The following is a 25680-nucleotide window of genomic DNA, read 5'->3' as shown; positions in this document are numbered from 1 at the left end:
CGTATTACACATCGATCTGAGACATGTCAATATGATCTTTTGTACAAATAAAAGCCGATCTCGGATCTTCACTCGATGTTTGCGCCGAGAGTTGTTTGTGCAGTCGTGCCGGATTGTGTCGGGAACTTGCGGGTTCGTTTTTGTCAAGCTGTTTTGGTTTCAATAAATTGTCTTGGTAATTGAAAAGTTTTTTGCTGGTAACTCAGAACGATTTCTTTTACAATTATTTGTTGAAGTTTTAATATCCAAATTGTGCTTGAACCTTTGTGAACCTGGCTTTATATTTTTAAGTCTGTATTCGGTTTTGCTATTTCGGTTAGTCTATGGTTGTACCTCTCCTGTCATCTTCTTTACATATTATTAAATGAAGTCCCCTTTTCTGTCTGTCTGTATGTTATCGATTTTTTCAAAATCTACCGAATGATTTTTTATGAAATTTAGTATGGAGATAAATTAAGACTCTGGAAAGGTTATAGGCTCTCTTTCTATCCTGGGAAAATATATAGCGGGAATTTTATCCCGGAAAACTCCTTTACACGGGCGAAGCCGCAAGGAATATTAATATATACAAACTTTGCTGTGTACCTGTAATGTTGTTGTAAAATTATTATAACACGTGATCAATCCGCATAAACCAAACTACAAAATATATAAAATCTCGTTTAATTACAATATTTATAAATTGTTGTGTTAAGGGATAATAATAACTATGATGGGCCATTTGCTTGTTTGCGGTTTTTTTGCTTAGAGTACGCTAAAGTATTTTCGCCTACAGGCAAAGGTTTCCCTCGATTACACCAAACAGGGTTATATTATATTGAATATCGAAATTGATAGAGTATAAAACATAAAAGGGTATTGGTAAAGGATGTACAATCAGCCATATAAGTGCCTGAACAAATTAGAAATGAAACATTCATTTCGCTATGTCTGAAATAAATTCTCTGAATTTTATTTTATTGAAGAGGAAACGTTTGTTGATATAGAGACAAAATTTTAAAGATATTTGATTTTTTTTAATTTGTTCAGCTACTTTTGTGGTTGACTGTACATGTTATAAAAAGAAATTGGTATTTTTACTATTCACACATAATACATACCTATTCAATATGTTTGTAAAGTATAGATTGGGCCTTAGTATGGTCAAACGGTTTACTGGTGGTAGGTTTTTCATATGTGAGAGTCCGCCTAGGTAGGTACCACCGCAATGTTTATTTCTGTCGCCAAGCAGAAGTGGGTGGTCACTGGTGTGTTCCGGTTTTTTAGATTGTAGCCAGTGTAACTATTGGATATCATAAGACTTAACATTCCATGTTTCAGGATGGCGAGTGCAGTGGAATACCAAACAATACTTTGTAATTCAAGGTGTTGGATGGTGTTTCTGCTGTTTATGGGCGGACGTATCGCTTACTATCAGGCGAACGGCAAGCTCGTCTCGTCATTTAAAGCAATAAAAAATATGACAAAATATTTGAGAAATCCAAATTTCCAGTAACGTGCTTTCGTTTGTTTACAACAGTCTCAGGAACTTAAACGTCTTCAAAGTTCATATTAGCTTGATAGTTTCGAACACTAACTTTAGAGAACACGTTAACAGCTTCCCTTGTTTGTAGACGTTACGTAGTTTATAACTACGTTGTATAAATTAAGGCGCAGCGCAGACGCTGACTTCTTCTACAACCAAACATGACGCAAATGGCGTAATGAGCTTCCGTACAATTACTACGAAACTTATCATCATCAACATCTCAGCCACAGGAAGTCCACTGCTGAACATAGGCCTCCCCCAATGATCTCCACGTCAACCTGTTGGAAGCGGCCTGCATCCAGCGACTTCCTGCGACCTTAGCCAGGTCGTCCGTCCACCTTGTAGGCGGGCGTCCGACATTTCTCTTGCCTGTACGTGGCCTCCACTCTAGAACCTTTCGACCCCAACGGCCATCGGTTCTTTGAGCTATATGCCTGGCCCACTGCCACTTCATCTTAAAGAACACGAAACTTATAGACTCAAGTAAATTGCTGACCTCGTCAGTTGATTTGTTGACAGTAGCTTTAAATTAATTGATTACTTTAGCATTGAAATAAATCTATTTATCGGATTTGTGAATTGTATTTTACGGATTTTACCGATTTAGAATATAGGCTTAGAGATGAAGGTAAAACTAGAGTCTCCAGATTAGATATAGAAATATAAGACGTATAATATTTAACACACACACACACAGAAAGAGAGAGAGAGAGAGAGGGCGAGAGATACACTAACACCTTTTCTCTCTGAAAATGTCGGCAGATTCGCAACAGGTGCACTTTTGTATTTCGTCCTACGGTGTAAAAGGGGACGAACTTATCATTTAGGCCATATCCCAGAACCCTGATGTGATACTGAGAAGAAAAATCCATCATTTCAACAGACCTGGAATTCAAAAACCATACCTCAGAGCGACAGTTGCGTCGCGTGCGCAATACAACTACGCCACCGAGACATTATAATATTCGAGTGACCCCTTTTTGTTTTTGAGTTCGAGATATTTCAAATTTAGAACACGCCGTAATTTATTTGTAAAAACATCTCGCAAAGGTAGCGTCAGCAGCCGAATGACAAATTTTATACTAAACGCGATATCAAAGAGACATCAATACGTCTGGCTACGTCTGTCAATACGCGAAACAGAACGTAGCTTGGGCTTTCACTAAACATTTGCACGTCATAATACTGTGACAAATGATACTGGTGTTTGCGAGGTATAAGGGAAAAGAGGGAGCGATTTGCGCGAATTAAATACATTTTATTAAAGAAACTATGAACTATTTTTAAATGGAAGACATGTTGCATGGACTTTTTAGGAAGCTGTTTATCAAATTGGGATTGCTGTACGTTTATAATTGTCACTACTTGTAAAATTAATAAATCCATTTAGTCACATTTTATGATATACCATTTATATCTAAATAACGTTTTAATGTTTATATATATAAAAAAACTTATATGACTGTGTGTTTATTATTTTTCTGCATTGTATTAGTAATGAGTGGCATTTTGTTCCCCTTCGGTATATTTTTTTCGACGAGAAAGTATCTTATGACTACTGCGCAGCCGAGGGAGCGTCTGAGGGGTTATGTTGGGTTCACCGTACCTTGGGACCACCTGGAAGGAAGGTGGTATGGTAGATGGTAGTGGTATGGTACGTTAGGCGACCGTCGAGTCGACTCTCTAACATTATATGAATCCTTAGCACGGCATACCAACTAAAACTCCACGATGGCCATCTTCAAAGTATTAGGGAGGGCTGCAGGCTACCTCTGACGGAAGTGTCTAAGTTGTTCACACCCGCCCATGATCATTTTGTTTCCTTGCCCGCTTTATAAACAAAATGTAAAGTTACTATTGTAACGCGAACATAAGTTACATACATCTCAACCCGGCTTATAGCATTGTCCGAACCGAGCGTATGCATCATGCCTCATTCCCGTACCGTCCCCTCTGTCACCGCACTCCTCCCGCTAGCATCCAGCGACGACACTCGAGAACGGAACAGGCGCGCGCGCCAGTGTCGTATAATGTATTGTTTTGTTGTATAATGTATTAGGCCGTTTAAGTTACTTTATATGTATATATGGTTGTGTAACGAACCCCGTGGTTTAATTAACACCCCAAGAACAACACCCAACACAGTATTTCAGCACTACACTATTATGTTTATTTTTTTATAAATCTTTATTATGTTTATTATAAATGTAATTCTCTTATGAATTAAATCCCCAGACACGGCGCCCGCTTGCGGTGTAACGCTATGATTGATGACTGGAACTAACTTTTGTCCCGAAAACTTTGCCGAAATAAATACTTTTTGAATAATAGTGATTCTGATAACATTAGTTTTTACCTTCAGCGTTAGATAAAATATATTATTAGCTAGAAGGTCGCCTTTGCAATAACAAATTTTTATAATTAGCGTAGAAAGAATTACATGTGTTGTATTTTTAAAAAATGACATGACAGTCATGTCATCCATAAAAATGTCGTCCATATACAGGGTGTCATAGAAAGTAGTGTCAAGCGGAGATCCAGAGATAGAGCACCCCTTGGGGTATCTGAATCACCCCCATGTATGTTCCGCGGTTTATCATAGTTTTCGAGTTATGGATATTTTTCTGAATTTTCGATTTGAACGATTGAATGTTTTCTTTTTAAAAAAGTAGAAGACTTATTCGAGATTTTTTTATTGCTACTAAATTTTCATTAGTTGTACTTTTTTGCTAAAGCAATAAACTAACTTAAGACTACAGTATTTGAACGTTGTACTACCATTTTAGTTAAATATTTATTAACACAACTATTTAGAAAGAAATAAAGTCTAAAAAGTAGTTTTTACTAATATCACTGTGTTTGGAGGGTGACTTGTCCAAAAAGCTCGTGACTTGGATTCGCTACTGAAATATTTCTCCAATATTCTGAGGTGCACACTCTCTATATTCTATGTTCTATGTCGAGGGCCTCTCTTTTTTGCACTTAGTCCGTAGTAGGTCGGGCCGTTGTGTCTGGGGTGCACACACTCGCTCTACTGAAATATCTTCTATGGTATAAACAGCTTATCTTTAAATCTCGTTTATATCTCACTAGAATCAAACAGAAGCTCAAATATCAGGCAATGAGGTCTGTGTCGTATTCATGGAACTATAAAGTTATTTTTCTTTGCTAGTAAGAAATTGTATATTTTTTATGGACATATGAAAGCTCTTTGGTTGGAAAATGCTTCCAATTGTATGATCGGAGTTTAGACTATAACCTATATGAGGACGGTTCAATATAGATTACGAGGTTGCTAGAAGCTTGTCAGTTAGAGACCAAGATGCATATTTGATGTGCGTTTTATTTGGGTTCATACATTTCAATTAAAAAGCCCCCGACAATTAACTTGATCAATATTTGATATTCAGTTGAAAAAGATCTTTAAATATCTTAGTTTACGATCGACCTGATTCGTCAGTTGATTAAACATGATTGAAAATTACCAATTTGTTGGAAAAAGTTAAATCTACTGTCTGATACAGTATTTACGGTTTGAGTAAAAGTTAAAAGGAACTACAAAATGATTTTCTCTACTTGCATCTCGTGCCAAATGTCAAGCGTTATCTACTTGAACTTTGGCACAGTTGTAAAAGCTATTTGCACGCGTCTTTTCACGTGGAAAATATTTAAAAATATGGGCGTTTGGAGGTTAAATATACATTTATGGTATTAAATATTTGTCTATGTAATACGTTAGACGGCGATAGCCTAGTTGGGTTTGGAACGGACTGCCGAGACGAATGTTCGCAGGTTCAAAACCCAAGAGCACACACCTTTGATTTTTCTAAAAAAAAAAAAAACATTCTTTGTGTATTATCGCGTGCTTCAACGGTGAAGGAAAACATCGTGAGGAAACCTGCATACCTGAGAAATTCTCTATAGGAATTTTGAGAGTGTGTGAAAGTCTATCAATCCGCACTAGGCCAGCGTGGTGGACTAAGGCTTGATTCCTCTCAGTAGTAGAGGAGGCCCGTGCCTAACAGTGGGATAATACAGGGCTGATATTATTATTATTATAGTACATAAAGCGTTGTTATGGAAAATGCCCTTAAAATGGTTAGGAAAAGCTCTTTACTTGGAGTAATAATTTTCATCATTTTAATAATACCATTAACTTATATTTAAAAACTCTTTTTACATTTTTATACGTATCTTAAATAAAGAACAATGCATATAAAAATATAAAAAAATGAATCACCCTCCGATGGCGAAGCTCAAAACTCCAAGCCACCGGCGGTTAGGGATTCAAAATGAGAAAACTCCTCACAATCCGTTGTGTCTAGCAATACTGCTTTCTGCCCTTAACTAATTAACTTATTTTTATTCTTATTGATAGTAACTAACAAAATATTTCAATAAAATTAACAAATAATTCTTTGCAGGTGATATCGGCCATATCAGTCTTCTTCATTTGCATCTCAGTTCTCTGCTTCTGTCTGAAGACGCATCCAGATCTGCGAGTGGCGTCCCCTACCATTGCCCCCTTCATCATACCAAACTTCACGGATATTGAAAACGTCACTGCAGTGGATAGACCATGGCACGACAACGGTCAGCCACACGTCGCCTTTTTCTACATCGAGTTGGTGTGCAACGTGTGGTTTACGATCGAGTTGCTTGTGCGGTCCGTGGTAAGTGTGTTTCTATTTTTAAACGTTTTTTATTTTATTCTTTATAAAACCAGCATTAGGTTTTTTGTTCTATTTGTAAATGTTTTTTACTTTTTTCTTTTAAAATAGTTTCAGTATTAACTCTTTTGATCTAATGAGAAAAAACATATTTCATAAAATTATTATGAGATGTTCACTGCTCATAATTATTTTTGAGTTATGAGTAATTTATCATTTTGTAATTATAATGTCATAATTGATAATAACATACTCATAAAATTAAATAGCTGTAGATTATTCTAAATCACTTTTAATCAAACATGAATTCGAAATGACAAATCGTCAACACTAGCCTTCAGTTATTTTTCACCAAATGTTTGTTCAAACTCATTTCAATGTCGAAAAACAAATATATCCAAATCTTCTACTAAAAAGTCATAAAACAAATATATTTACTACACATTTCCGTATCATTAAGCACTGTGACCTACTCGCGCACGTACACAAGGTAACTCAGCTTCGATACTTAGTATTAAGATTTATAACAGGAGTTATCTGCTACGTGTCGCTACGGCTATACCTACGTAGCGCTACGTGCGTAGACCTGCTACTACGATTATGATTAACACGTTTATATAGATTAGTTGCTTCAGTAACATCTTAATTAACTTGTTACTGAAAGTTAGTTAAGATTATAAACTTAATATGTTACGTTGTTTTAGTATAGAATCCTTTGCTATTAAGACGTCTTGTACTTACTTATAAACTTAGTTAGATAATATTTCATCTTATTATTAATTATAGTTATTTTGCAGTGACAGAGGGTGAAATTTTCCGAAAATTCGACACAAAACGTATGGACACTAATATGCATAAATGTGGTCACAAATCGTTCTAGTTATTATAAAATTTTATATAAATTACGCAAGGGAAGCCGAGTGGAATCGGATATTATGGACACTTAGCCACTGCTATTTTTTTATTGTTTGTTATATAAAATTATTTACCAATCAAATAAAAAACAAGATTTAGATCAAACACTATTTTTATTAGCCAAAGAGACAAGTTTTATATCGATTACAGTTTTTATTCGTATCCTAAATAATTTAAGGAGGGATAGAAATAATATAATAACCTAAACGATTAAAATTAATAAAATAGACGACATTAATGGGAATAGTATCTATTAGGACTACATCTCGTTGACGTTTCTACGGATGTCGTAGACCTAGTCAGCTACGGAGATTATAATTAGTTTGCACTGAAATAGGTTCGCTACGGGAGATTCTAATCAAGCAAACGTGATACGGGTATTATAGTATATAAATGTATTGTTCATTACATTGGTTATAATCAACACCAAGTACATTTTGAGATAATTATTTGGAATTGAAAGAATGTGTTGTCATGTTTATTAAGTACTTGGTTTTTCTCATGGATGATTTAGTAGTGGTAGGTCTCTCATATGTGAAAGTCCGCCTGGGTACCACCACTATGTCTATTTCTGTCGTCAAACAGCTGTGCAGTCACTGTTGTGTTCTGCTTTGAAGGACATTGTAGCTAGTGTAACAACTGAACATAATAAGACATAAAATCTTAAGTTTCAAGATGTCGAGTGCAGTGGAATACCAAGAAATACTTTGTAATTCAAGGTGTTGGATGGTGTTTTTACTGTTTATGGGCGGTCGTATCGCTTACCATCAGGCGAACGGCAAGCTCGTCTCGTCATTCAAAGCAATAAAAAAAAAATGATTAATAATGTGTATTTTAAAATTACTTTATGTTTAATAATAGTTTATCTGCAAAGTCTTTCGTAGTTTAATTGCAATTCACTGATAACTGCAAAAGAAATATAATTAAAGAGTCTTGGACTGTAGTTATTTACAACTTAATTAACTTTTTTAGGGATCAATGATAATATTTACCAAAAATGTAAAAGGAGAGTAACAAATATATTATTACTAATATTGTTATATTATGAATATATATTATAATGTGAATGTTTGTGAAAATATTTGGATGTTTGTTAGACGTAAAAGCAGAAACAACTTAAAGATTTAGCAAGTAAGCTACAATTCACAAAGAATTCATACTTAATTTTAGGAAAGTCAGCGGCGTGTGCCCTTAGTATTTGATCTTACAGACATTCGCTTCGATAGACCGACTAGGCCAGGGGTCGGTAACCTGTGGCTCGCGGGTCTCATGCGATTCTTTCAATGTGAATAAAGCTGCAGCTCTTTAGTTCCATAAGCAAATATTAATAATTTTATAACAAAAAACAACCTTTAAAAATTGTTCTGAATCGATTAACGAGGATTAAGCACCATAGCCTAGTCAAAGGCTATCGCTGCTATTACCTGTCGGTATCGAGGAGAATAAAAACCATTTCCAGTCATCTCAGACTTCCTCAACACTAGTTTTACTCAAAGTCGGTCTGAAAGTACCGGTCAAGCAACATAACATTTATCAAATTGACGTGAAATATGCTAGTCTGTGACGTTTACAGCTTTATGAAGCTTTTGAGAATATTGCTTAGTGAGGGAAGCTTTAAAGTGAGCGTGGAACAAGGCCTTTGTTAATAACATCAGACTGTTTCACTATTGGAAATGGTTATCAATTATGGTGCTAGATTGTTATCTAAGTTAGAGTTATATTAAAGTTATTTCATTGAAACTAGTTAATCGATGAAGAATAGAAAAACAAATTTGGATTCTATTAAGGTTTATAAACAAGTAATAAGAGTAGCTATAACGGATTATATTGAATCTAAATACATTAAATACCCACTGAACAGCTGGTCTCTCGCGCCATCTTAATCTAGATAGCCCTGGCGTGTTGCCAGCTTTGCCACTACGTAATAGCTAACTTTCTGTCCACCCTGAAACTTATGGTGGTACTAATTCTCGTTAAGTATAATTGAATATGAAACTGTGCTGCCTTATATTTCCTGAACTGTAACAGTACTGAAACTCCTGAAAGCTAGGATCCATAACCCGCATCACGCGATTATGTACGTATGAATGAAATAAACAATTTAAAATATCGTGTAACAAGCAGAATTAACATTGACTAACCGCTATTTTCAACGAACAGTTCCAATCGCTTTTTTTGATCTATCTCAAAAATGGACCAATCAGAACAGTGATTTTTGATATACTTACAAATAAGTTAAGCCGGAGTCGACTCGGAATCGAATTAAAGATAGAGATTGAGATTTTTTAATGAAAACGGCTGCTAAGAGGTTATAATTTTAGAGATATAATTTCTTCGGTCAACGTCATCAATTTTAAATCTTTAAATAAACTTTTCATGATAATGTAGCCCCATATTATTTTCAATAAAATGACAGCGTAAACATAGAATTTTGCTCATGTATAAAACACGTAAAGCCTTTCTCTACCAATCAACGCAACGTATTAATTTTTCAGACACGTGTCGGTTAGACGCATAATATGTCAATTGCATTGCAAATGCAATCCGTTGTAAACATAGGAACTATAATTGGATCAGTCCACGTCATCTATATATATAAAAATGTATCCCTATTTCCCTTGGTCACGCCATCATGCAAGAACGGTTGGACCGATTTCACTATAATTTTTTTTTTGTTGTGTTTGTTATTGTCAGGAGAAGGTTCTTATGAAAGAAAAAATTAAGGTAGTTGAGCGGAACGTTATAAAAATTTAAGAAATGTGAATTTTAGCCATTGACAGAATGCGCGCTGCAAATTCATAGTTAAGACGGGACAACGTCGGTCGGGTCAGCTAGTTCTAAATATTAATCACTTTGCAGTGACGAAGGCGAAGGTTATTACAAGAATAGCCTAAGATTATCAGGCTCTTATTCTCCTGATTTGATTTGATTTGATTTGTAAAGATCAAGCAAAGTAAATTATGATACAACCTGCGGTACGGTATTTTGATTCCGGAATTTAAGCTCCGAATATCGGAGAGGAAACCGGATGGAAATCTTGAATCTCGAGAACTTCCGCTTTTGAGTGCACGGTGATCCGTCGCTCCTTTGTTACTAGAACAATATGAGGTTCCTAAGTGTTTTTGTATTAATTGTTTTCTAACCTTCAAGAAGTGCGGTAGGGTTTTTACATAAAACATACGAGTGTATTTTTAAACTTGGTAAAAAATATAAAAAAATAGAAGGTATCTTTTTTTATTGTATAATTTATAAATACTTAAAATGATAAAATAAGAAACGTACGGGTCAGAATATCTATCTATTTACATATTAGGCCATCTCTTGACTGTAAATTGATAAGCAGCTGCATCCCTTCGAGAAGGACTTTAATAGCCATGAAATAAAGTTTATTTTTGTTAATCATTTCCTAACAACCCTATACATGGGCTAAATCTTTAAAAAACACATCCAAAACAGGGTTTTATAGACGCAATTCTCTCCCCTATAAACCGGGCTTGTTTAACAGCGTTTGGAATAACATTATGGGTATTATGGTGCAAATATGAGTAGTTATGCTAAATATAATCTTGTTAGAGGCCCTGGATCTATGCCAATAATGGTTAATTTATAAATTTATATGTCGTTTAGTTGCATATCAAGACGGTAGGAGATTTTGGGCATGATTGGGATGGCATCTCAGATCAGGCAAAACGTTGTGTTTATTTTATATGTACATGGAAGATGGACCTCACAGCACCTAATGGTAAATGGAATAGAGTCCATAGAGTGTTGATTCACCAGTGATGATTACCTTTGCCAGTCAACCCAATTATTCCGGCCTGTTTAAAACCAGATATACTCATAGTGATCTTGGAACGCGAAACTTACGGGGGCCACTTTTGTTCTTACCACACACACACACACACAACATCATGCATTTATCCCCGAACGGGTATGCAGAGGTGCAACCAAGGCACACACTTTATGCCAAGTGTGGTCCGTCCCATGATGAGATAGAGAGCGAGCCTATCGCCATATCGGGCACAAATTTCAGATTCCGGGTTAATACTGAGCAGAAAAACCCATATATCACTTTGCCCGACCCAGGATTCGAACCCAGGACCTCAAAGCGCTGTCGTACCGCGCATGCGGTAAAACTAAGCCACCGAGGCAGTCGTTCTTACCAATTCTATTTTTTTTTACTTAAATAAACTTCAAAGTGCTTATTCTATTTTAGATAAGGGAAAATAATATTTCTATTAAAGTTAATACCTAAATATAAGAACGTTTTAAAAATTTGGATTTGTGCTACTTATTTGGCTGACTGTACAAGTACTGTAGACAATTTTGTTTATGCTTTAAACGAGGTTTTTATTTAATCTTACCAAAATACATAATTTAGTTGAGAATTAGAAACACAAGACAAAATTAATTATATCACAACAAATATTATATTCAAAGTCATTAATCAATGATTGAAATAAAGATACTTTGCGAAGTTTTACGTAGTCCTTATAATGTCTAACACACTCTCGAAGTTTTGAAACCTTAAAAATAAAAATAAAATACTTTATTCATCACGTAGGCGAACAAAGTTGCACTTATGATACGTCAAAACAAAGAATAAGAATAATTATTATTTCTAAACAACTATTAAAATCACTTATATAACTATGGAGATTTTAAATTAGGGATAAAGTTTATACAAAAGACTAGGTACAAACCGAAGTAACCAGCTCGGGCTGGCAAGTAGGGGGAATATAAGGCTAACACGTCGCGATCCTCACCGGTGAGGACATGAGCCCTAGCCTAGCTAACCTACCAGCCTTTCACTAGCTACCTAAGTGATGACTACCCGAAGAAGAAAGGCAGAAAGAAACTCCGGGCTTTCTTTTTTGTCATCAAAAAACCTTCATGGTCAAGAGGCGGACAGAATTATAAGTCACTTGGTCGTCCGTTCAATAGATTTATTTCAATGTCGGACGCGTATAACTGAAGCAGTGAATTATTGATTATCATTTATTGGTACTCAGTAAATAACTCACTGAATCATTTATTCGCATTTATTGGTAATTTAGGAATTCATAAGAGACGAATAGCAAGAAATATATACGTAATTACAAATGGCGAGCGCTTATAGCATACGAATAAACATATTACGGTCAACCCACGTTTGTAAGCTTTTGTAAATGTATTATGTAATAATAGGAATAAAGAACGTTGAAAATGGGTTTGGACGGTTTGGATATTGTGTTATTGTGCACGATTGACGAACGGGTAGCCAAAGTTTTTTTTTTTTCTGTAAATGTTTCGAAAACTGGGAATGTTTATATCAAGTTTGGGAGAAACAGTATCGGTATCAGTGTTTAGATGATAGTTTGTCAGTGGTGATAAGGTAGGCAAAGGTTAAAGGTACTGTTCCTATTTTGGACTCTTTAATACCGAGGTAATAAAATACATTAATTCACATTATTGCCTTTATAAGAGGAGTAAGCAAAGGAACCACTAGGCTACCCACTTTCCGCTTGCGTGTTCCATCCCATTATGTGGTAGGGTGAGCCTATTACCATACCTTGCACAAATTCTAAACTACGGACTAATAGTGTGCGAAACAACCCAATATCACTAAGCCCGATCCGGGAGTCGAACCCAGGGCCTCAAAGCGGCGTCATACCGTGCAAGCAATACAACTACGCCACCGATGCAGTCTAAAATAAATTAGACATAAATACAATAAACGAAAAATACCTTCGTATTTTTTTGTTATTTATTATTAAACTATTACTAGAAAAACGTGTTACTCCATGACATGATCTATCTTCCGACTTATACCTACATCCAATCAGCGTTTTCTACGCTAACATCGAAACAACTAAACATCACTAATATTCTAATTTATAGTGACTATAAATATACAAAAAAAAATAAGACATTTTTACTCCAAACCCATGGAACAAATGTTTAAACCTACCGATTCCACGATGTTCTAATTTCAAATAAAAAACCTGCAAATCTGTCAGTCCGTCAAATTAAAACTTGTCGGACAATGAACAAAGCAACTGTGGCGATAATTAAAAATTAATTATAGCAAAAGTGGGGTAGTAATTGTTCGCCGCACTTTCGCCGTCGCAAAGGTTCGTTTCTGTTCCACTGTGCAATTTTCCTAAGAGTTTTTCGTCGGAAAATTGATGGGCGTTTGTGTCTTGTTCTTTAAGATTTTTTGTCGAGTGACTAATTTTAGACTAATGATTTCTTATGTTTACGCGAATGTTAGACATTGAAATTAAACTAATTTTCGGATTCTATCGCGGTGCTAGTATTTTATTTTCTCCCGACGTTTCGAAGACTTTGCAGCCTTCATGGTCACGGGGGGACTGAGGTGTTGTTCATCCGTAAAGTCAAAGTTACAATATCTACCTACATTTTACAATTATACAACTTTTTTAAATTTTTTAAATTTTAGCTGTTGGTAGTCCGATCTACGCAGAATGAGCTCACAGTGTCTTGAAGTCTGGCAGCCGGTCTTTTGGGTTCCGATTTAATTAAATGTAGAACTGGATCCCAGGCTTGTGCAAGCTTCCAACCATCTTCCCTATTGAAATTAGGATGTTTTTAATTTCAATAGCCTCGCGAATCATCCTAGGCAGGAATCGGTGTTCTTTGGCGAGGATTTGTGGCTTGTCTAGTCGCAGATAATGATTGGCGCCTCCCTCAGAGTGTTCAGCGACTGCAGACTTCGTCGAGCGTCGGTGTTTCACGTCAGCTATATGTTCTTTTACGCGGGTCCCTATATTTCTTTTTGTTTGCCCGATATAAGAGAGGCCACAGTTGCAATCTATTTTGTATACTCCCGGTTCTTGTAGAGGTATGTGACACTTGACAGGTGGTAAAAATTGACTAATCTTCTTAGGCAGCTTAAAATAAGTTTTTATGGAAGCACGCTTCAGGATGTAGCCAATCTTGTCGGTGACTCCTCTTACATATGGTAATACAACCGGAACACGTTCAACTGTGGCTGGTTTCACTCGGTTTCTGTGACGGCGGCGTGGAATTTGGAGCTTGTTGTCTCGCAGTACTTGCTTGACATGTTGCAGCTCAGCGGCCAGGTGTTTCTCGTCACAGATTCCTTGTGCTCTCTGAAACAAAGATTTGCCCACGGTAGCTAACTGTTTTGGGTGGTGATGAGATTCACCGTTCAGATATTTATCAGTATGGGTCTGTTTCCGATATACAGTATGACTTAAGGTCTGATTAGGATTACGGATGATTAAAACATCTAAGAAAGCAAGAGATTTATTGTGTTCTAACTCCATAGTAAATTGGATTTTATTGTTGATGGAGTTAAGGTGATTTAAAAATGCAGTTACTTTATCAGATGGTAAAATTGTGAAAGTATCGTCTACGTACCGTTTATAAAACCTTGGAGTGACCGGGGCTGTACTCAGGGCTGTCTCCTCGAAGTCCTCCATAAATATATCGGCGACTACCGGAGATACAGGGGAGCCCATCGCTACCCCCCTCAACTTGTACATAGAACTGATTATTCCACAACATATAGCCAGATGTAAGGCAATGTTGGAGTAGTTCTGCATATTCCACAGGAATGTTATTCTCTGCTAACTTCTTAGATACAATTCTGATGCAATCTTGTACTGGTAAGCTCGTAAAGAGAGACTGGACATCAAAACTGACCATAGTTTCATTGTCAGCTAATTTTAGGTCTTTAATATCGCTGACAAATTGGTATGAATCCTTCACAGACGCTCTAGTGTTTCCTCTAAGTGGTGAAAGCACTTTTGCTACGTGCTGAGCCAATCTGTAGGTTGGTGTGTCGATTTGACTCACTATGGGACGTAGCGGAGCATTTAATTTGTGTATTTTCGGCAACCCATACAGTTTAGGCGGTTTTGCACACGAAGGAACGAGCAAGTTTACGTCAAGATTTAACTTATCGGAGTAATCTTTTATTAAAGAGCTAGTAGCCTTTAATACTTTAGTAGTCGGGTCTGATTTGACTATTTTATACGTACTTACATCCGATAAAAGTTGTTCCATTTTATTATTGTAGTCTGACGTATCCATTACTACTGTCGCATTTCCTTTATCTGCACGGAGAATGGTAAGGTCCTTCATCGATCGCAAGTTCTTTAAAGCGATATATTCGTGTTTTGGAAGATTTGGTTTCGGCACTTTCTTTTGACGCAAAATTGACGAAATGTCTTGGCGTATCGCCTCCGAATCTTCCCTGTTTCAAGTTATTTTTGAAGAGACTATTCTCAACATTGCAAATAATGTCTTCATACGGTATCCTTCGTGGAGTAACAGCAAAATTTAAGCCTTTCGATAAAACCTGAATTGTGTTTTCGTCCAATGTTTGTTTTGACAGATTTATTACTGCGCGTTGTCCATGGTTTGCGCGGGAGTGTATCTTATCTATGGTCGCGCACGTTCCATTCCTACACTCGGTGTTTTTAAGATTATCGACATTTAATTTTGATAGTAATTTGTTGTATTTTATTATATGTTAATTTAATTTAATTTAGTCTTCGAAACGTCGGGAGAAAATAAAATACTAGCACCGCGATAGAATCCGAAAATTAGTTTAATTTCAATAATTTTAGACTGTTTTTAAGTTAGAGCAATTTTTTTACTTAACATTAACTGGTGGTAGGTCTCTCGTATGTGAAGTCTTCGCTTGGGTAGGTAACACCGCAATGTCTATTTCTGCCGCCAAGCAGCAGTGTATAGTCACTGTTGTGTTCCGTTAAGTACATTTTCAAGACTTTTAATGTGCTATACCAACTTCATCAATGTAGAGGTTGATGGCGCCAGTTGTATTCTATGCGAAGTCAGCATCATCTATTTAAATTAAAATTAAAATATTACCTTTCAGTGGCGAAGGGTGAAATTCTTCAAAAGGTAACCCATGGCGAAAAAAATTGCCTTAGTTAACCTATCGCGGCCAATTTTACAGAAAAGACAAACGTAAATAAACCTAAAAGGGAAGCCAATAGGAATCGGATTGTATGGACGCTTCGCCACCGTTACCTACAGGAGAATAGTTACTGGGATAAAAATAGCCTATGTATTAATCCAGGATGTGGTCTACCCGTGTGTCAAATTTCATCGAAATCTATTTAGCTGTTTCTGAGTTTACTTCTAATATATATCTTAACATTTTCGTCGCATTTATAGTATTATTTAGATAAATTATAGAAAAACCCAGACAAATAGAAAGAAAAATGTTAGGTACTGAGAACCTCTTTTATTAAACCAATTAAAATTATAACATGTCTGAATTGTTCGAGCTTAATTACTTTTACTCGTGTTGATTACCGAGTTATCGAATTATTTTCCAGATTTTCTCATTTCAAGCAACGCTCTATTGAACATTAAAGCCTAAAAGCCTTTTATCTACTTTAATATCATATTACATATAACAATTTCCAAGAAGCAAATGATTTTATACCTTAATGGACAGCGTTAAAGAATTTTATTATTTGGCTACTATAGGTATCAAGGCAATTTTCTTCAATATTAAATTTGTATCTTTAATATTCTTTCATAGGATTTGGCGTATGATTTATTTTTTCAATAACATGTTTATCGCTAAATCGGGATATTTGCCATCATTTTAGAGACTCTAGTAATTTTACTGACTGACTGAGAGACTGCCTCGGTGGCGTAGTTGTATTGCACGTCCGGTACAATAGCGCTCTGAGGTCCTGGGTTCGAATCCCGGGTCGGGCAAAGTGATATTTGGGTTTTTCTGCTCAGTATCAGCCCGGAGTCTGGAATTTGTGCCCGATATGGCTATAGGCTCGCCCCCTATCACATCATGGAACGGAACATACTTGGCGAAAAGTGGGTGCCCTAGTTGCGCCTCTGCATACCCCTTCGGGGATAAAATGCGTGATGTTATGTATGTATGTATGTATGTAATTTTACCTGCAAAGTCCAATTAATTTTTTTATCTTCAAAATGATAAGTGGACGTAATTACTCGCCTGGTGGTAAGTGAAGTAAGGCATAAATAAAATGTTGTCTATAGAATGTCGACTGAATAGAGTTGATTACCCCTCGACAGTCGATATAATTATGCCGGCCTGTTGGACCCGAACATACACAGGCTGATCCCAGAACACGACTCACGTGGGCCTCTATAGCGGGTTTTAACATCTTATGTACGGTGGTCGCTATTCGGGCGGATACAAAATATATCCTAAATAATATAAAAAAAATAATATAAAGCGGCGATAGCCTAGTTGAGTGTGGAACGGACTGCCGAGACGAATGTCCGCAGGTTCAAAACCCAAGGGCACACACCTCTGACTTTTCTAAAAAATCATGTGTGTTTTCTTTGTGCATTTATCGTTCGCTTTAACGGTGAAGGAAAACATCGTGAGGAAACCTGCACATCTGAGAAGTTCTCTATAAGAATTTCGAAGGTGTGTGAAGTCTAGCAATCCGCACTAGGCCAGCGTGGTGGACTAAGGCCTATTCCCTCTCAGTAGTAGAGGAGGCCCGTGCTCAGCAGTGGGCAAGTATATAAGTATATAACCTACCATCACCATGTTTTTAAGTCTCATAATGGACAGTAACAATGTCTTTCAAACGGGAGTATAATAGTACATACAGTCTGCTCCTTTTGACACTAGTAGGGCTCAAAGAGAGAGGTTTTTTATCATACAAAACTATGCAAAATTACACATTTTATCTATGAGGTAGTGATACTACTCCAATCAAGCTAGTATGTTTAAACTGTAGATAAATGATGTTAAACCCTGGCTCACTTTACTACAGTCTAACATGAACGTGTATTTAAACTTAAACAACATTCTATCCGTACGTTGAACGAAGAAAGTATTGAAACTTCAAATTTGTTATGAAAACAAATTGAAAAGTTTCAGCAAATTAGTACTCTCTTAACGTAAAATTGTTGAGAGAAATACTTTGATTTTATACTAGAAAATTGTAACGAGGTATGAAGTTTAATCAATTCTGATCCGGGTTATGTGGTATATAGATATTTTGACTGATTAAAATCGGTTGCATATCAAAGGCTGTATAGCATGTCTGTTTTGCTTTTCGAGGCAGCTAGAGTTGTCGCCAACACACAAACACGCGTACATTAAGTCTCACATTTTTATAATCTGTACTACTGCAGTTGAGACAGTCCGTTCTACATAATTATCGTTTTTCATTAAAATTAAACTATTTTTTTGATTTTATCACGGTTTTTATATTTTAATTTTCCCCCGACGTTTCGAAGACTTTGCAGCCTTCGTGGTTACGGGGCGAAGCACGAAGGTAGTTTTTCACTAATGTTTATGCCTTTTGCGAGCGTGACATCACAAAACGGCCCAGCGGAAGATCGTGCTGGTTTTTATCAGCATATTTTTAGTTTGTGATGAACAAATTGATTTAAGTTTTTTTTTTTTTTGTAATTATTTTGTAATCTTGCTAACAAATAAGTATTCTATTTCTGTCTTTCGTAAAAAAATGTTTAAATCCTTTTAAACTTTTAACCACAATATATTCGTTGACAGCAATACAATCGAGTGATAACTAGCTACTACCTACCTACCAGAGATGGTTATAACCCAAAACAAATCATTCCTCCAATTTGATAAGGTACAAAATACTGTAACCATTGTTAAAAACACAAACAAAAAATATTTTCTTGAATCTATATAATGGGCGGTATTATAGCTTGATCCAGTATCTAGTCAACCTTTGTATAAAAAAGAAGTCATTTACCATCAACCGCCCTAATTAATGGATTACTCTGAAAGTATAGAGTTGAGTCAACTTGAATTCAATAGGTCGACTTGGTCGGTTCGCGGACGATTCTTTCATGACGTATGCATTCAGCCCACTTGAGCCACTAACGAGTCTGCGAGAATTTGTGCTTGACATATCATCTTCAAGCTATTTTGACGGGGTAAACGGTTTTATTTCTGAATGATCATTAATATCAGATGACCCACTTGCTTTTGCCAGTCTGATCTAGGAAAGGCTTGCTGATGGTAGTATTGTATGTACACAAACAATGATCTAATACGAATGGCCCAGAGTGATCAGGGATAATTATAAATTATCATCAGTCAATCATTTATTTTCCTTGATGTCGCTTTACTTACCGTTCGGATATGAGTCATTCTGACGGATTGCATTATAAGAATGTATCAACAAATCAATAGTAATATATAAAGGTAAAGAGTTTGTTCGTTTGAACGCGCTAATGTCAGAAACTACTAAAGAGTTTTTTTATTCACTAATAGATAGCTAAATTACTTCTGAGTACTATAGGAGCTCGTTTTTATCCCGGGGAATTATAAAGCGCAAATTTTATCCCGGAAAAACACCTACACGCAGGCGAAGCCGCGAGCAAAAGATATATTTCACAAATCTACATTGTGCTTGAAATTCTTTAACTAAATACGTTTTAAACCTCCTCTAATTTGACCAAACAACCTCTAAAACAAGTATCAGTGCCCTCCCAAATGGCCCTCTGAATAATTCAATAAGAGTGGCCCTTACGTGTTTCTTAACAACATCGTTAGGGGTCCTCCGTTTAAGGGCCTTAAGAATCTTGCTGTAATTGACTGTCGAGGTAAGAATGCTGTGTTCGACAGTAGGTTAGGTTTTGTATATCAGAATTATTTAAGTAAGTTGGTAAAATGGTTTAGGTTTTGATGTAGTGTGATATATAATAATAATATCAGCCCTGTATTATATTCTGCCCCACTGTTGGTCACAGGTTTCTTCTACTTCTGAAAGGGATTAGACCTTAGTCCACCAAGCTGGCCTAGTGTAAATTGGGAGACTTCACATACCCTTAAAATTCTTGGAGAATTCCTTAGGTACGCAGAATAAAGTCTCAGAATGCTCGTGGAAATACCCTGTTTTCCTTTTAATTAATCGACTTCCTTATATTAAGAATCAATGCTTCTATCACAGTTGTAAAGAAAACCCGAAGCTTATTGTATTTCGCTCAGTTCCGTAAGTGACGTTGATTTGTTACATATGATTGGTTCGCATCGGTTTGTGCATGCCATTACTTTCTATCAGGTGACTGGCTTTTTTATAAAAAATACTTTAAGCCTCTACAGACAACCTTGTATAATAAATAAGACAAGAAAAGTAAGTTTGATAATATTGTAAAATTTTTGACCTTTAAAACACTAGACCTCGAAGACCGGAGTAATCAGAATAATCGTTTACAACTGTTTGCAGTAAATTAGGAATATTGCGGTGTTAATATTAAAAAGGGCACGAGAATTTGTAATTTTGTAATGAGCATCTAAATTCTTGGAATTTTGTTAAATGGTTGGTATTGTTTGAACTTAAAATGATTGCTATTTGGTATTCAGTTTGCGTATAATGTATTGCACAATATAAACATCAACCAGAAATGGCAAATATATGCGTCATACAGGGTCGCACTCGTCAACTAAAGTAATGAGATGTTAAGTTTCATAATGCTAATAGCATCGACTATGAAGTATTGCTGACTGAAATCAATAGTGGTTACACTGCTGCTGAGAAGTAAAATGGAAAAACTGTACCTACCACATGAACCTGATGATAGGATATATATTATATCCGCCCTGGTTGAGACCACCGTACACAAGGTGTCAAAACCCATTATAGTGGCCCATGTAAGTGTGTTGCGTTCTGGAATCAGCTTGCATATATATAGTTAAGCAGTAAGCACCTTACAGAGGTAAGGTGAATTGGTACATCCTAAGAAATTATCGTATAGGAACACTACAGCCTGAAGTGTGTTTGTAATGTACCAGTAGCTTCATATATTGAATTTTGTACATTATTTTAAATGTAAAAGAAAATAAGACGAAAAAAAAAATTCTTCTGTGAAATCAGCATCAAAATTGGGTGAAAAATAAAATATTTATTGATATTTGAAATATTGTTGTGAGCAAAAGGCGTGATGGGGTTATCGTGCTATCTCTTTCTTACGAACGCAGCGTTATGGCCGGTGATACTCGATGACGTCACAGTTTGCTATTACTGTAATTTGACAGCCCTTCCATGCAATTTGAAATTTTTATAACTTATTTATTATTACGTGGATTTTTAGAATTCCTTTTCCACTAGTTTTAGATGACATACATTTTTGATAAACGTATTTTAGAAAAGTAGTCAACTACCTTATTACTTTAGTTACAGTTTAGTAATCTTGAGCTGATGGCATACTGGAGGGTAATAACGCCAACGCACCTTATTATTTACAAAAATAAACTTATAAATATCATCTTTCTCTGCTATACTTTGAAGGTAGACTAGCACAAATTCTGAAAATCATGCCAACAGCCTGTTTCGAAAGTCGCATTCCGGGCAAAGCCGGCGTCCTCGATATCTAGCAAAATATGTCCGACAAAATAACCTCCCTTTACGTAACATACTGTACTTAATATAAAGTGTAGTAGAGTTCATATACACCTTCACGCCTTATTCCCGTTTCAGTGGTAGGCACAGGTGTTACGGCATATTTGGCTAATAGTTAAGTCATATACTAGGGGCGAGTTTAATGCTATTTATCGAGCACAATTTTATATTACGAGCTGTTATTGAGTAGAAATATTCAATAGGACATTACCCTACCCGGGAATCAAGACCAGGACCTCAGCAATACAAAATAATGATATAATACCAGAAATTTTTTGTCTTATTTAGGGCCGCTATCATATTGATATCTGTGTCGTTTTATGGAGGTCAGTGAACCAGTTTTTCGGTAACAAAGTAAATTAACTTGAAACTTTTTCTGTTGTTCTGTAATTGTTTTAACTAATTTATTGTTGATTATTTTGGTTCATCTTAATTGACCGAATAGAGATTATATTTAAAAATACAATTTATAAAAATATTATATACGTTTATTAATAAAATTTTAGAAGTATTTTTTATCCAAGAAAGGACTGATTGCTCATGATTTGTGTCAAATAGCGATCATTATAATATTATCATAAGACCGATAAGCTCCGTACAAAGAGAGAGCACTATTTATGCTGCCAAATGCCAAATTGATGATGCTTTTTAATATCAATAGCCTCGCAGATCATCCTAGACTCGTCTAGGATGTTTAATCCTTAAAGAATATGAAACAACCCTTAAAAACTTATCACGAGTAATAAAAACATAAAATTTCTTCAAAAGACATTAGAACTGGTATTTAATATTTTGGCACTGAACTTGTCTTTAGTCTAACGAAATAATTACATATCCTTCCATGCTCTTTTAGCCAGGTTATTGCTCTACTTGGCCACGGATCTCACACCATGGCTGCCAAATAAATATCTTTGCAAATTAATGCGCTTTGTAAATGTGAATCTTATTAGTGTCTAGTGGTTAAGCGTGAAGTTCTAGTTTCGATATCCGATTTAGGTCAAATTTGATTTTTTTTTAATTACTCTTAATACTTGAAACTGGCTGATTAATAATGTATTTTTTAATAGTGAACTTTATTATCTTTGAATTCCTTGGCCTATATTTATTCCAGGAAAAGATGTTATTGCGAGCAAAGTAGCGCTATAAATTTAATAAATACACCTGTCGTATATAATCCTAAAACTCCACTAAAAACAAGTTAATATTAGGAACCACGATGATATTTCGGTCTTATAAAATCCAGGCTTGCAACAAATATTATAAAATTGTACATACCACTAAAATATTTTATTTTAGACAAGCATCGAACCTGCATTCTCTCATTCTACAATTATGTAGGGCCCACGCTGTACTGAATCCTATAAGCAAAGCTACTTTACGACCTCATAACTTCTAAGGTCTAGACCAGTTAAGATATCCAAAAACCAAAAGCTCCACGAAAGCTTGGTACAGTTTTTTCGACACCACCGTTCTCCATTATCAAAGGGTGAAGGCAGTGGAGGACTTAAATAAATCCCAATTTATTGACCAATAAAAAGTAGTTGGAAAACCGCTGTCCACGGAAGCTGTGAGATAAAGCTCGGCGGCAAATTGTGGGATAAAGTAAAGCTTTTATTGAACATATCCGTTTTCGTGTCAAACAAAATGACAGGATGTTATTGACACTCTATTTGACATAAAAATAGAACCTAACGTCTGATAGTTTAGTGTGATGGGTATTATACGGACTGACGTGAAAGTTGGTTATTTTGTGAAGCTTTTATAGAAGTTGTGACACATATATAAAAGTGGGTTTTTGTTAAAATTCAAGACGAGCTTTATGCAATTATAAAATAGCAATAAAAGAGTTCAATTAGAAGACTTATTGTGAAGGTATATACGGAAAAGTTGCCAAAACAAATTACTCCATACTACAAAGCAATAGATGACAGGCATAAACTCTATTCATTGTGAACAAAACCTAAGTGTTAGATAATTGTTAAATAATTAATACTATCTTACTTCTTACTAATATTTTAAATGCCCAATGTTTATGAGTATGGTTGTTTGAAATAGACATTAAAACCATTATATAATAATAATATTGTATTGGTGATTTTAGCTCAAAGCTAGACCCAAGTTCTGGATTAGCTACTACTTATAATGGAAACATAATTTTATTTCTAGAATAGTCTTCGTCGCGAGCGAATCCACAAGCAACCTAGTTATTAATATAAAGGAATTCCCACCTCCCATTAATTTACAGAAAGTTCAGATCAAAGCTTTAACACCTCGCTTTAATTAGTTTTAGAACTCCTTACACAATTTCCAGGTCCATTTGAAATGTGTAGTTCGAATTCCAGAACGAATTCATATGAATAGCCGCTATGGTTCAGTTGCTTACGTAGCAACTGAACCGTAGCGCTACGGCGTAGCGCTACGCTCTCCAGTCGACCAGTCAGCGCTTTCGTATTTACTACGAGCCCCACAGACCTTACTAATTAGATTTGGAATCGAAGTGTAATAAATCTCTCTGTAAGAATTTATAAACATTCATATTTCTATTACAATGCCTTGAAATGTAATCATACTGAATAATTGCATTTACACTATACTGAGCTTTCAACGGCCTGAAACGTGAATTCGTTATAGATAAACTTTCATTCGTAATATATATAATCTAGATAAAATTTGTTTTATTTAAATTTCCATATTTTCATATCATTGCTTACAAGTCCAACTTTCGCGACATATTGTATTAAGAAGCTTTCATGAGCTCGATGCAATAAAATAAGTTAATATACAAAGTTAAACTTAATAAATTTTATGAAAGAAAATCTTAGAAATAAAAAGTTTTCATCGTTCTTCATAACTTTTCTGAGCTCTTTTATTAGAAAATACAATATTTGTTTATTACTGAAAATTTTAGTTTAACACATGTTATTTTGATAAATTCGTCAATTATATTACTACAAAATAGTAATACATAAGGTAAACTATAATTATTGGGTAGCACTTCTGCTTATCCATGAATAAAATCATAAATAATTCTAGAAAAAAAAATAACCGATTCCAACAGGCCGGCATAATTGTATCGACTATCGACGGGTAATCTCTTACCAGTCGACATTCTATTAGACTCCGCTTCACTTACCATCACATGTAATGAGGTCCCTTTGCCTTAAAATTATAAAAGAAAAATCATAAGCTATCGTATTTATAGCAGTAGTAACATAATATGTAATTATTTTATTTAACAAACCTATTAACGTTTCATAGCATGTATGTTATTTCTAATTTGTGCATGTCGCGTTCACTTGAAGAAGGTTGTAAATAATTTGAAGATGTATAACTATATATTATGAATGTTAAGTGCTTGTAACCAATTTTGTTGACCTAATCAAGAGAAAAAAATAAATTAAAAAAAAAGCTGGGCAAAGACTTCCCAACTTCCATAATTAGTAGGACTATACCCTTTATTGCTGATACAGTTAAGTGGTCGACAGATCTTAGTGAGGAAACCAGCGGGGCACCGCTTGCCAGTATCCCATATACCCTTACGTATTGATGGGACAAGGAAAACTGTATTATACAATATTTACTTATAAAACAAAGCTTCTTCTGATTTTTCCGAATAAGGAAAGCCTCCGCTTAAACAACAATGAGCTTTGGATGAGTTTTTATGCTAATGTATGAATTGAAATAACAGAAAAGCTCAAATATTTTGACAAGAGATTAATGGATACGGAAAAGCTTAGGAAGGATATGTATTGTTTCGGACAATTCTTGATAGTCATTAGGACATTGTTATCCATTATAATCGATAAAAAATACAAGGTTTTTTTTTAGAAAAATTGTTTCATTTTACATTTTTTAAACATTACAGATTATTGTATTTAGGCGGAAAACATCAACAGGGCTTTGACCGTTAAAGTTTGAATTTCGTTTACGATGAAAGAATAATTTAGAGAAACAATCGCTTATGATAAATCGGCAGTACTGGCTTGATTTACTTAGCTTTTAAAAAACTTAAGACTATTGTTAACATTTAAACTGTTCTACAAATTGAAAAAATACGTTTGATAAATATTTGAATAACGCGTAAACCTAAATAACTGCAAAAAATCCGTGATAACATATTATTGTGTCCCGCACAATTAATTTACATGTTTGATTCAAAATTTACATTCGATGTACG

General features: G+C 35.3%; 1 protein-coding gene across 1 annotated transcript in view; it reads left to right on the top strand.

Annotated features, from left to right (window-relative positions):
- The window catches only part of LOC115450751 (potassium voltage-gated channel protein Shaw), a 227759-nt gene that overhangs the window by 99158 nt on the left and 102921 nt on the right, over positions 1 to 25680 (top strand). Inside the window, exon 5 of the mRNA XM_037437251.1 lies at positions 5953 to 6201. Within this exon, the coding sequence (XP_037293148.1) occupies positions 5953 to 6201 (249 nt within the window). The remainder of the gene's footprint in view (positions 1 to 5952; positions 6202 to 25680) is intronic.

The sequence above is a fragment of the Manduca sexta genome, chromosome 10 (genome assembly GCF_014839805.1).
Source record: "Manduca sexta isolate Smith_Timp_Sample1 chromosome 10, JHU_Msex_v1.0, whole genome shotgun sequence".
Taxonomy (NCBI): domain Eukaryota; kingdom Metazoa; phylum Arthropoda; class Insecta; order Lepidoptera; family Sphingidae; genus Manduca; species Manduca sexta.
Note: the sequence above shows the minus strand (reverse complement) of the source record. Positions and strands in the feature narration are given on the sequence as shown.